General features: G+C 45.3%; 1 protein-coding gene across 1 annotated transcript; it reads right to left on the reverse strand.

The window, feature by feature from the left end:
- Window positions 1–1,122: 1,122 nt before the first annotated feature.
- Window positions 1,123–11,972, reverse strand: tent5ba (terminal nucleotidyltransferase 5ba). Its single transcript, XM_088933060.1, has 2 exons — window positions 11,495–11,972; window positions 1,123–2,864 (listed from the first exon to the last, which is right to left on the reverse strand). Exons 1-2 carry the CDS (start codon window positions 11,648–11,650, stop codon window positions 1,839–1,841), a joined length of 1,182 nt encoding a protein of 393 aa, XP_088789186.1. The 5' UTR covers window positions 11,651–11,972; the 3' UTR covers window positions 1,123–1,838.
- Window positions 11,973–12,603: the final 631 nt, after the last annotated feature.

Below are 12,603 nucleotides of genomic sequence, written 5' to 3' on the forward strand. Positions count from 1 at the left end.
AATGACAAAAACCAGCTAACCGAGGTGGGAATTCTACAAGTACGCTTTTTACTTCAGACCCATTTTAAAAACCCCAGCAAGCTAATCCAACTTAAGCCGAAAGGGTTGACTGCTCGCTCTCAAAAGAGCTGCATGTTAACAGCCTGTACTTTTCCCACCTTTGACTGGCTGTCTGCTTCTTAGAAATAAAGCCCATGTTGCACGAAAGGTAATTTAATATCCATTGTAAGACTTGCATGGGTTCGCAACTGAACGCATCTGATTTTTCACAATATGAGTGAAAACGTGTCACTCCTCTATATTGTATACATACGAGTGGAATGAAAGGGATATCAAGCCATCCAAGCAAACTGGATTCTGCTGCCCATGGCAACAGTGGGTGGTGAACAGAAAACCCATTGTCTGAAACACTGGTGTCTTGCAGAAAGAGAACACCCATTGTACATTATAAAGGAATCCTTAATATTCACTCCCTAGAATTCAAATGTCTGTTCTTTCCTACGCTAATGTAGATAAGGATCCTGCCTTCTTGGGCTATAGATTTAAATGGATTAACATTGTTACAGGGTTTAAATTTCTAATGTTAAGGGCTGTTATTGTCATAGCCCCAGGATTGCACAATCTCCTTCCACTTTTCAATACATTCACACAGAACCTGCTGTATCCCCCGCTTAGGAAATCAAGTGCTATAAATTGCTTTTCAGACACTTGAAGTTATGCATTTCCTTTTACTGTGAAAGACTGTAATGACCCTTCAAAAGCTGCTTTCCACACTCTGCAGCACTGTTCAGATTTCTCCACACTTATCTGGTTATGTCTGAAAGCTACAGGCACTGAGCAGTTTCAGATCTTATACACTTTCATAAGTATTGAATACAAGCCCAAGGGTCCATTTTGCAAAGTGTGACATTTTAAAATAGTTAAAATACATAAGATTGCTCCCCCCATCACATTAAAGCAAAGTTCATTCACAGGTAGGTAATAAGTTGCAACGATGTTCGATCATATTTTTTCCCCAACCAAAACATAACTTAACTGCCTATTAAGCCAAACTCAATATTCAAAGAGCAAACCATGTTCACAAAAGAGTCACAGCTAAAAAAAGTACTACGTACAGACATGTGGGGTTTTAGTTTTTTTTTAATCACTTGAAATGGAACACCACTGTCCCTGAAAATAGAGATTTACAGTAACCTAGAAGATAAAAATCTCAATACAGTACAGCTTACTTTACAGAGGTTTTTTTTAGGCACTTGGAATCAGAGTTTCAACATTCCCCTCTTTAAACACAACCAGCAACAAAAATCTTTGGTCCTTGAATGTCCTTTAAAAAAAAAAAAACACCACAAAAAAAAAAGAGCAGACAGAAAACTGTCTCAAGATTTTTTTTTCTTTTTTGAAAAAATGCAACAATGCATTTTATATTTACTTTTTTTTTTAAACATTAACTTTACACTGGAGGGGGCACAAAGTGCTTCAATCCCCTCCCCCAACACACACACGCGCGCGCACACACACACACACAACCTTTTTGCTACATCTGAAAAAGGACCACTCAGGCTTAAACATCCACACTACGACAACCGAAGTCCTGTGAAGAAAAACCCAAAAAAATATATATATAATAAATCGGCTCAAGTCAGATATACAGCAGTACAAGTTCAAACGCAGAAAGACGTCACATTTGGCAAAAAAAAAATTCCTTGCGTTCTCCTTCTATAATGGAAAATGTCAGAAATGCGACTGCTGCCGATGCTCTGAGCACACTTTTTCCAAACACCCCCCCCCCCACCCCGACTATCCCAATCAGTACATCTCCGTCTCACCATCTCCACTCCTCAGTTGCAGGGCAGCCACGTCTGGTAAGAATTACTGCAGGGGGAGACCAGCGGCTGCACGTGTGCAATGTAGTAGTTGTTGAAGTTGATGTCCCGGACGTAGGGGGCAGGCTGGTAATAGCAGGTGACATTGGTCACGGTGGGGATAATGTTCTGCTCGGCCAGCACCCGCAGGGCCAGCATGGAGATGAGGTTGAGGGTCTGCCGCCGCTCGTGGCCCATGAGGCACACCGTGCTCTCGTTGACCACGCGGTGCAGGGTGACCAGGCAGTCGTAGCGCTTGTGCTCCATCCCCACGAAGTGGTTCTGCAGGTAGGCTTCCAGCTTGCGCTGCTGCTCGCCGATGTCCGGGAAGTCGATGAAGAAGCGGGAGCACATGTAGCGCTGCAGCGACTTCATCTCGGCCTCCGAGCTGGGCCGGAAGCCGCGCACCAGCAGGTTGCAGTACTTGAGCAGCCCCCCGCCCCGGATCTCCTCGGGGCTGCGCGTGGCGATGGTCTTTCGGCGCAGGTGCTCCAGCGCCTCCTCGAAGTCCCCGTACATGCTCTCGCCCAACACGGTGGGGTGGAAGCTCTCTGCCATGGGGGCCTCGGAGCACTTGTCGAAGAGCAGGAGCGAGTCCAGGGCGATCTGGAAGGAGTCCACGCTGAACTCGAACTGCCGCCGCAAGGAGTCCACGAACTTGAGCTCCACGTTCTTGCCCGTGTTGTTGGACAGGGAGATGAGGCTCCAGCGGTCGGTCTCGTTGCACACCTTCACCAGCTTCTGGACGTAGGCCTCCTTCAGGGTCAGGGGAGTGATGCGGTCCTTGTTGACGCCGGCGGGCAGGAAGTCCAGCAGGCTGTCCAGAACCACGTCCTTCACAACCCGGAACTCCCTGTCGCTGGGCAGAACCACCCCGAAGATCAGGTCCAGGTCCTTGTAGCCCAGCCCACTGTCCTGGTGCAGCACGTGGCTCGCTGCCGACCCATTTAACTTCACATCCCGCACGGGGATCCCCTTCTCCTCCAGGCGGTTTCGCACTACCTGAGGAGGAACAGACGGGGAAGAACAAGATCCGTGAGGTCGAAATCAAGTCAAGCGTGAAGCAGTGGGACAAACGGCAAAGGACATCAACAGAAACATCCTTCTTGGGGATAAGAATCAAAGGAGATCAAACACCTTGTCCAGTATAAGACCTTTCAAGTCAGGGCAAAACGGACGCCTGCAGTTCACACCCACATGGATTCATCTACCTCCACCTGCTAGATTTATCCTACAGTATGACAGAAGTGTCCACTCCACCTCCAGGCCTCTTAAAGTCTTATTTCAATTAGTAGGCCGCACAGAGAACAAATCATACCGCCCAAAATAAATCAACTTCAGACATCTACAGACAAAATTCTGTACAATAGCAAGTCGGAGCAACCCTTCAAAGCAGAGCAGCGGAAAGTGAATAATGCAATTTTGAGAAGTGAAAATACCAGTTTTCAGGTTTGCCAATAATATGAAATAAGACCGGCCTCTTTAGGCCGAACTAACCCTGGCCCTTAAGAACTATTCCACACAGCCGCCTACAAACCAAGGGCTACACATCAGTGTCTAAAACCGCACGCGGTGCCGGGAGCTGAATGCCGTCTTTAAAGCTCCACACAATGGGATTCAGATGCTCAGAAGAGTCGTAAACCTGAGAGCGGCTGGTTAAGTTGGTTCAGCTCACTGTGAAGCAAAGTTTTAAATGTTAAGCAAATAGCATTAAAATGGCAACAAATACACTAAAACATACCTAAAAAACAGCAGTGCAAGCTTTACCTAGGATCACAGTTTCATAATTAATTCATAAATCCTCATTTATTACATGAAAGATGTAGCCCTTAGATTACCTGTAAGGCATGGGTCTTAAGACAGTAAAACTAACAATTTAACACTGGTATACACTGTAGCGCTGCTTTTCTTTCGCTAAAACATGGGACATTGCACTGAAATGGGTGGGGAGAGTTTTTCGGGAAGTCCAATGCAGATAAATTTGAATCAAGTTCATTTTTTTTTTTTTAATTCCCAGAAAAGGCATAACATTGTCCACACATCTGCAGGTGAAGGGGAGAGCAGACAGGAAGGATCAGCAAGGTGTGTGTTCTTCTACGAGCTAGTCTAGGGAATATGAAATGTCCACTACTGCCACCTTCTGGCCCTATTTCACATGACTACCTACTAAGAAGAGTTCAAGAAGCCCTCCCCCGAATTTCCTTGAAGAAGGCTGTTCTAAGAGACCAGAGCGTGACTGTCAGCTCCTGGAAGTCGGGGGAGACCATTTAACCCCAACATGACGACACCAGTTACGGTTGCACATGCTTCTGCTGAGAAAGGAATGCGTTTTGACCACTGCAGTCCCTCTAGGGATATATAAGGAAAAGCTCTCTCCTGGCCCTCACAGCCTCCCCTCATCATTCCCTTTCATTGCCCAAGAAGCCAATCTGACCTTTCATCCACTGAGCTACGCCACCTGTCATCAATAGATATGACACAGGAATCCGAAACTCAAAGGCCAACACAAACCAACTCATCGTTGCCAATCTGTCTCCCGTCCAGACTGACGCAACCGTGACCTTCATCACTTATTTAAGAAGCACTTTCAGTGCACTGAACTGCATAGATCACTAATGACTAGCATTTTGCAAAACATGGGACTTCTCAATATGCTTAAGAAGCATCAAAGATCAAGATATTGCTCCCTATGCCTGTAACTATTGATCTGGTTAGAACATGACAAGGTCTTTGCCACTAGTTATGTCGGGACAGAATCTAAATCTTGAGAATCTGCACCTTCCTCCTAAACTTTCTAATGAATCCCATTCAGTATTCCCAGGCTGATTTTTACAGCCCCATGGAGATCTTGTTTCAGAGGACAGGAGCATCACCTGTCATGGAGCCTCAATATAGCCATTTCCATATGAAGAACCGCTGGTGGAGTCCATACCCACAGGCGATTTATCGCCCCCAGAAGAGCAAGGAGTTCTAGTAAGCGAGAAGACCGCAGCAACACAAATGTGCCATTCCACTGCTTCTGATATTAGTGCTTTAATTTCAGCTCCAGACCACACAGCATTGTTCAAAACATTTCCAATGATTTGCTGAAGACCAAGCCTACACAGCATTGACAGGTACTGGAGACCGGAGGAGAGAGAAGGTTCAACTTCCAAACTATTTGGCAGAACCCAAGTCCAGTTGAGTATTACATTTTCTGTAGTCCAAGTGCAATCATATTTTGGAGTTTTAGGTTGAATTAAAGAACAATAAGATTCCAATGCACAGGACCTTACCGCAACTTCATGCTGTAAACCTCTTTTAGCTACAGTGTAGTGCTACCAGAGTAAACCCAATACTGACTGCTTTTTAGGGAGCAACAAAAATTGTCCCCACAAAACTGGAACCTCACCCCATGATTCTTTTACGACAGCCCTGTAAACTAAAAACCTGCAACCCTTAGCAAATAAGGTCTCAGGAAGCACACTCAAAGGCAATGCTGTTTAACCTGTGGCAAATCGGATTCACTCTGCCCCAGACCTTTGCTCCAGCCAGTTCCTTAACTGCTGTGCTAATTGTCCTAATCCTCAATTATGGATTTGTAGCTGGAGCTGCAATGGTTAAGAAGGGCCATATACTGTAGCATCCATTGTATTGGTTTATGACACTATAATGGAACACCTGATCAAACCTTTGGGCAAAGTGTCAGAGCTGGGGTGGCCACACTTCCAAACGCACTGCTGTCTTCTCCTCACATGCACCCTGTTAAGTCGGACACAGACAGTCGGGACAGACTTATCCCTAACCCTCTCTGCAAGATCAGGTCAGTCACATAATACGATGAACCTATTTATAATTTCTGCATCAGTTTTAATAAGTGGCTGACCTGTCCAAATACCGTAAGGTGCCATAAATAAAAAGAGGTTTTTCCCAAATTTTCCCAACTGATTCTTTTAATCAACCAATTAAAGCTCTTTTGGATTAAATTTCAACCTTAATACACCTAACAAAACTGGCTGTTCGAAATACACTGACTTTGGAAGTTCACGTATGCCAAACAGTGTTAAGGTAAAATAAAAAGGCACTCGTGGTCTCTCCTAAGAAGCTCTACCCTGTCGGCCTTTCTAAATGTAAAGAGAATGTTTCCTTTTATTCCATATCCATATTCTATAATATCCTGGTAATATCCCGGTAATGCAATGCAGTGATGAAGCCAGGCTAAAGTCTGCCGCAGCTACAGTGGAGGCTGCCATTGAGGCATCAGTCCAGAAAGACTCGGAACACAGGGCTGGAGGCAATCAGTAAGTCAGCTGAACCAAAGTAGTCAGGACGGGCCAGCAGCAACCCTTCAGATGCAGAGGATCACTGGGATTCTCATTTGCAGCACTCACTGAACAGCTTAACCAAGAATGGGCCCACGTCTGTCGATCCCGATTTAAGGATGACCCAAAAAACCCGGATAGTGGCTCTGCAGGGCCAGGGCCAGCCACACTGTGCGCTATCCTTCTTTCCTCTGCCCGCTCGGGGTCCCGAGGAGCTCGACTCTTCCACATGTTCGCTCCACCAGCTGGGCAGCGTGCTCACACGATATCACTGCCTTTCACTCAGGATGTGCTTTAAGCGGCTGAAGCCCAGAGATGGCCGTAAAATTCGGAAAAGCAGACAGGGCATGTGCCAGTTGTATTTCACCTCTTCGATGAGACTGTGACATAACGCTGGCTGCAGCGTTCAGCGCCCCCACCACCGCAGCCTGGGCAGTCCCCCCCCCCCCCTCCCTCCCTCCCACCTCGCACACAGCTATCAGGAGCCAAGTCTGCCAGCTGCAGGAGAAGAAAAAGCTGACCTGGAACTCTGGTTTTGAAGAGCACCACGGCAAAACCAGAGCCTTTTCCCCATCACACCCGTTTACAAATAAAACAGGTGCAGCCAGTTCACAAACCTAGACACTACCGAACACAGTACTGACTTACACACCTGATTACAATGCACATCAGCTCCCTTAGACTGAACTCCGCAGACATGGCAGATCAGACCAACAGTCCGACACCTACTCCAGCTTTCCTGATGTAGTTCCAGGCCAGGTTTAACTGGGCTTCAACTAATCAGCTGGAGAGAGAGACCGCAATACAGAAGCACAGAAGGCAAGGTTTATAGAGCTCAAGGCAATTTCAAACACCCAGAGGGCTCTACACAGCTCTCTGAAAGACAGCAGGTGCCCACTAAATACCACAGTGACTCACCTACTGCCTGTAGCCCTTTAAGATTATAAATGGGAAAGGAGTTGGCATTCTAATAACTCAAGTTGGCTACCATAATCACCTACTTTTGTACAAAGTGCCTCCACTCAAGGCTCCAAGAGACTTGACTCTCCAATAGGTTTTTCATTTACACATGACAGATTTGTACAAATACTTCCAGTGACCAAAGGTAATCTCTCTGCCTTACCCCTTCAGTAACTGACCAGATGAATCCTGACTGACTAGATTGTCGTGTCCAATTAAGTTCTGGACAGGGCTGTTTCATAGCCACACCTGTGTTTGCAAACCTGTGGCAGGACATCTTACACACTATTGGAGGGATTTTGCAAAAAGCCTCTTTAAAAGCCCAAATAAAATCTAGAATTTGTTGATCTGTCCCTAAAACCTTCTCCTCCCCCCCCGCAATCAAATCCTAGTCTGTCCTTTGGCAAACTGCAAACTTCTGACTATAAACCAAAAACCATTAAATTGTGGATAAACTACAATTTCAATGAAATTTCACCTAACTCTGGGAGAATTATTAAAGAAGGCAGCCTTAACTGGCATCATCTTTCCAAAAGAAGCTTGTGTGTGAGGAGATCAATTTTAAAATCAAGACAATGTTGAGTTTGCCATTGCAACTGTGTGGAGCTCTTCCAGAACAAATACTTGGGCACAACCCTGGAGATTAGAGAGATATCCGATCAGTCCTCCATACACACCTCATACCAACACGTGCGCCTACAATGTGCGTGTATACAAACATCGCAAAGATTCCAGCATGGCTCCTTCGGGTTCGGGGAGAAGTGTCATAAAACAAAAACGTCCAGTCTTGCATGATCACCTAGTACTTTTGCTGCTACAAAAAAATCCTTGTTTCACATGTCATCTTTGCGCCGGAGTCCTCACTTAACACTTAAATCTGCTTACTTATAAAATAGGAACATAAGAAAGGTAACAACTGACAGAAGTCCATTTGGCCCATTTAGCCTGTCTAGTGGTTAATAGCTAATTGAGCTAAGGATTACATCCAGCTGTTTGACAGAGGCCAGGTTATCAGCTTTAACATGTCTGAATAGCTTGTTTCACTCTCTTGTGTAATGTGAAAGAATGTGAATGACTGAAGGGGAGGTTTATATACACACACACATCGATACCAAACAGAAACGTCAGTCTTCTTCTAACAACCCAGAGGCTAACAAGGGCCCAAGTTTCCGCTGTACCAAGAACCCAGGCAAATTAAGGCACAATCAAAGCTCTGAAAACCCATTACTCCACAACACAAACCCATATGCTTACAAAACTACCACTTCAGTGACCCTGGATCCAGGTACAGCAACAGGAGAAAAATAACTTCCTTTAGTAGAGGATCCCACCCACTCCATACATACTACAGTGTTGCACTGTCAACTTACTTGGATACCAGACGTAATGGCAGATCTCCAGGTCAAGACTATTCATTCACACTGAGATGAATGATACAGTTCAGGCCAGGTCACACTGAGAAGGGAAAGGTCATTCTACAATCCAAATAAGAGGGAAAGAAACTGGAGTACAAGTCTGGAGAAGGGACTATGTATTGTATTATTGCTGCAGCTGAGGCAGAAATCGGCATGAGCTCAAATCTCTCAACAAGCAGACCGAAAACCCCCATTCAACACCCTTGGAGGACCCGTTTAAGTTGCAAGGGGCTACTAGGATTTTACACTCTTGTCCTTCAGTTATATAATGATTCCTAAGGTCCACATTTCTCCTCAAGGTGCACGCTAGTTACATAAAATTAGGTCTTTATGTTAACAGGCAAAGAGAAATAAGCTGCCAGGGAGCTCATGAGCAAAATGGTATTTTTGAGGTAGAGTCCGGTCATAAAAAGGCAGGCCTTGTTCTCCGTTTAGAGAATGACACATTGCCATTTATTTCTTGCAGGTGAGCAGCACCAGTGGTTACACTCACAATACTGACCTTTTTTAAAAAGAAAAAAAAACACTTTGTTAGCAATTACAGAGAAGCTAAAGCAAGCACGAGATGCTTTTTAACCATCGTTATATTTAGGAGAGGAAGAGCATACAGGAACATAAACACAGCTGAAAGACCATTTGCTTATGAAGCAATACAAGTGCACTGCACTCAGTAACTTCCCTTAAACCTTTGGTTAGTCTGGCTAAAATGTTTTGGTGTGAGAAGGGGGGGAGGGGGGTCTGAAGACGGTTATTGGATCCTCTTCTCTACCAGTGAGGACTGCCTTTTTGTAATTAAGACTAGTAGAGGCTCCCTCCCCCCAAAAGAAAGAATAAACGCCAGTTTTCTCAAGGTCAAGGGCTATTAGATTAAATTTACATTCGTTTAACTTAAGAGCCTTGTGCCACACTTGACTACAACGAGGCTGCCTCACAGAGAACGTGTGTGAGATAGAAAGACATCTTTCCCCATGACTGCCCATGCTGTAATTATAAATTAGTTTAGGCTAATAACGTAGCCTTTTCCTTTTACAATAATTACACACTTGCCTGTCTATCGACGCTTAATTGGAGAAGAGATGAACGTTATTAAGCTTTTGCGAGATTAACCCATTATTAGCTATGCTTCTCAATTTGGAAAAAAAACGTATAAAGTAGAATTTGAGGCTAAGGGGAACTCTGGAGAGAGAAAGTGAACACCGATATTACACCCCCCCCCCCCCCGGCATGACATTCACAACTGTTCCATTTTCCTTTTCCACAGCCAGGTTCCGCGAAGTCACTCGACAGAGTGGATGGGAACTCGGTACGCATTAAAAACTGAAGTTGAAGCTTCCTCAGCCCTGTGGTAACCACAAGATAGCATCGCTCTCAAATTCAACTCGCCACGACTAGTCAAGAACCGGCCGTCTTTAAAAAAAAAAGGGGGGGGGGGGAACAGAGTTATACATTACACCCGGCCTTCTTTCACTTAACCATCGTGTTCTCCGGAGGCCAATGTCTTGCGTCATAGCTTCCACAGACTAGCTGGACACTGACCTGCTGTCTTGAAAGAGCTAAATTAAACTCACAATTAAAGACGGTTGCTGGATTCCTGCCTGTCCTTGTCGTCTCGTCGCGTGTTTTTTGTGTGTGTGTGTGTCGAAGCTACTTCGTCACAGATCACAGTGTAAGCATTTCAAGATGAGACATTTGATAGGAACTCCTGCCAAATTCACTACATCCACCCCGGAGCCCCTTTCGCCGAGGGGCCGGGACTGCGACTTTTCCCACAGCACGGCTAATGGCCGAGCACTCCGACGGTTATCTCTTTTTTCCATCGGCACACCGCCAAAAGCTTGGATAAAATAGTTGAGACAAGAAACACGAAAAAAAAAGTTCCAATCCGGAAGGGAAATCCTCTAGTGGATTTGCCGAATATCCAGAACTGTTTTCATATGGTTTAACTTTAAAAGCTGACTACCGGTTTTTCGCCCCGCTACCTCTAAACTCGGGGAACACCTTTCAAGATCTCCCACAAAAAAAGTCCTTTGCATCAAATTAGTGCATCTTCAGCAATTAAAACGCTACACCGACCCCCCTCCATTCGAAAATGATTAAAACCTGTAGTTAGCACGTATGTTTAAACTAGAACATCAAGAACTACTGAAAATCCCGAAACTTGTCTAACAGGACCGAACTTAATTATTCATATACCAACCACTCTGTTTCCCTTCTTCCCAAGAACTGTACAACTACTGGGGAGAAAAAGAAACTCATCTGCGTCACAAGGGAAAGCTAAGGACTGCTGAGTCCGGATACAAAGATCGCAAGATTATCTCGTTACATTATTGTCTAGCCTTCGGCTTGTATTCCATGCAAAGCGGCCCGGGTGATCTCATTTGCGAAGTTACGATGCTTAAAACTCGCGCAGCTGCTGAACATTAAGACGTCCCGCGGCCGCCCCGCTAGCTGCGCTCCGCAGCCTAGTCTGCAAATGCACGGACGCTAACTGGCACCGGAGGTCTCGGAGGCTGATCAACAACAGCCTTGAACACGACTACTTCATCCTCTGGCTGCATCTTTCATCCCAAATTACCGTTTACAGCTACAAGTCATCTCTCTGCACGGGGGGAAAAAACCGTTAGAATTAATTTGACTGTTGCAGAACCAACAACGTTTGTTTAAAAAAAAACTCGATTAAAACTAAATAGAGCCCGGGAAAATGTCAACAGCATACAAAATGTCAACAACTACAGCGAAGAAGGATGACCAGTAAAAAAAAAAACTGCAGAAATAAACTGCGCAATAATAATCGAGCTGTCTCGGATTACATTTCCTTTAAATAGCGTTCACCAGCTCACGCACTAATAAGTGCTCTGTCAATACTCACCATACACACCAACGCTGGCTCGCTTTTTCAATAAAACGTTATGAAAGCACAGTCCATTTTCCTTGATCTTTCTGACGCCAAACTTACCTGCACAATTTGTCGCGGTTGAACTGACAGCGTTGGGAAATTCCCCCGTCCGTGGATTGGGACCGTCTCTCCAAGGATGGAGTCCAGTCTCTCCACCTGCTCCCAAGACAGCACACTGAACCGCGGACTGTGCTCCGACACATCACCGGAGGACATGGCGATCAAGCCCCGCAACTCAAGACTCGACTTTTTTCTGTTTTTTTTTTTTAATGAACACAACTGAAAACCAGTCCGCGATCCGCTCTTACCAATTTGAATTAATTAAACCTATGCAATTTAAGAAAGAAATATATATTTCAGTCCTTTTCCTCAATAGAATTTTCCAGAAAACGTTCCAATCCCCCTCCCCAAGACAAAGTATAAGGCGAGAAGACTGTCGATGCTTTAGCCGCAAAGTTTAAAGAAAAAAAAACAAAGCGATACAGACTATTCCCACTCCGTCACAGCTCCACCACTCTCAGAATACTTTACCCAAAATGCTTGCGCAAGGCATGCGAACAGCTTTAAAGCTGTACGATTAACATAAGTCTCCCATTGGGTAGCGTGCCTCTTATGAATAATTAATAGAGACGAAGGGGCGTCTTTGCACGAGCACCGTTCACTCCGTGCACACCTACTGCCTTCTGCGCGTCTCCATAGCCGGTGCGGTCATTGGATGCGCTGCCGGTCATGTGTGATGTCACTTATCTCGGGAACCTCCTACCCAGAAAGGCATTCCCGAATTCCCTCAAAAACACAGTGCGCGCTCCGGCTGTAGTGGGAATAGTCACGCTACACGAGCTTAATGTACGTTGATGGAGAACTGTAGTTCGTTGAAAATGAACGGCACGTTATTTTGCACGCTTGTTTGGAACAGACGCGTACCGGAGAATGGCGTTTTACAGATGCACCGTCTCGACATCAAGCAACACGAAACAACGATGCTAGTCTCGTTTGAACGCGTCCCCCGTAACTTCACGCGGTTTCGGCGTGCTTCCTCATTAAAAAAAAAACAAGGCTTGCTTTTGAGACTTACCGTGCTGGTTGTGATGCACGCTGTAAAAGCAGTAACAAAGCACGGTAACAGTAGGGTAAAGCACAAAACAGAATGTTAAGGTATAGTACAATAC

This window comes from Atractosteus spatula, chromosome 14 (genome assembly GCF_055471065.1).
Source record: "Atractosteus spatula isolate fAtrSpa1 chromosome 14, fAtrSpa1.hap1, whole genome shotgun sequence".
Lineage (NCBI taxonomy): Eukaryota > Metazoa > Chordata > Actinopteri > Semionotiformes > Lepisosteidae > Atractosteus > Atractosteus spatula.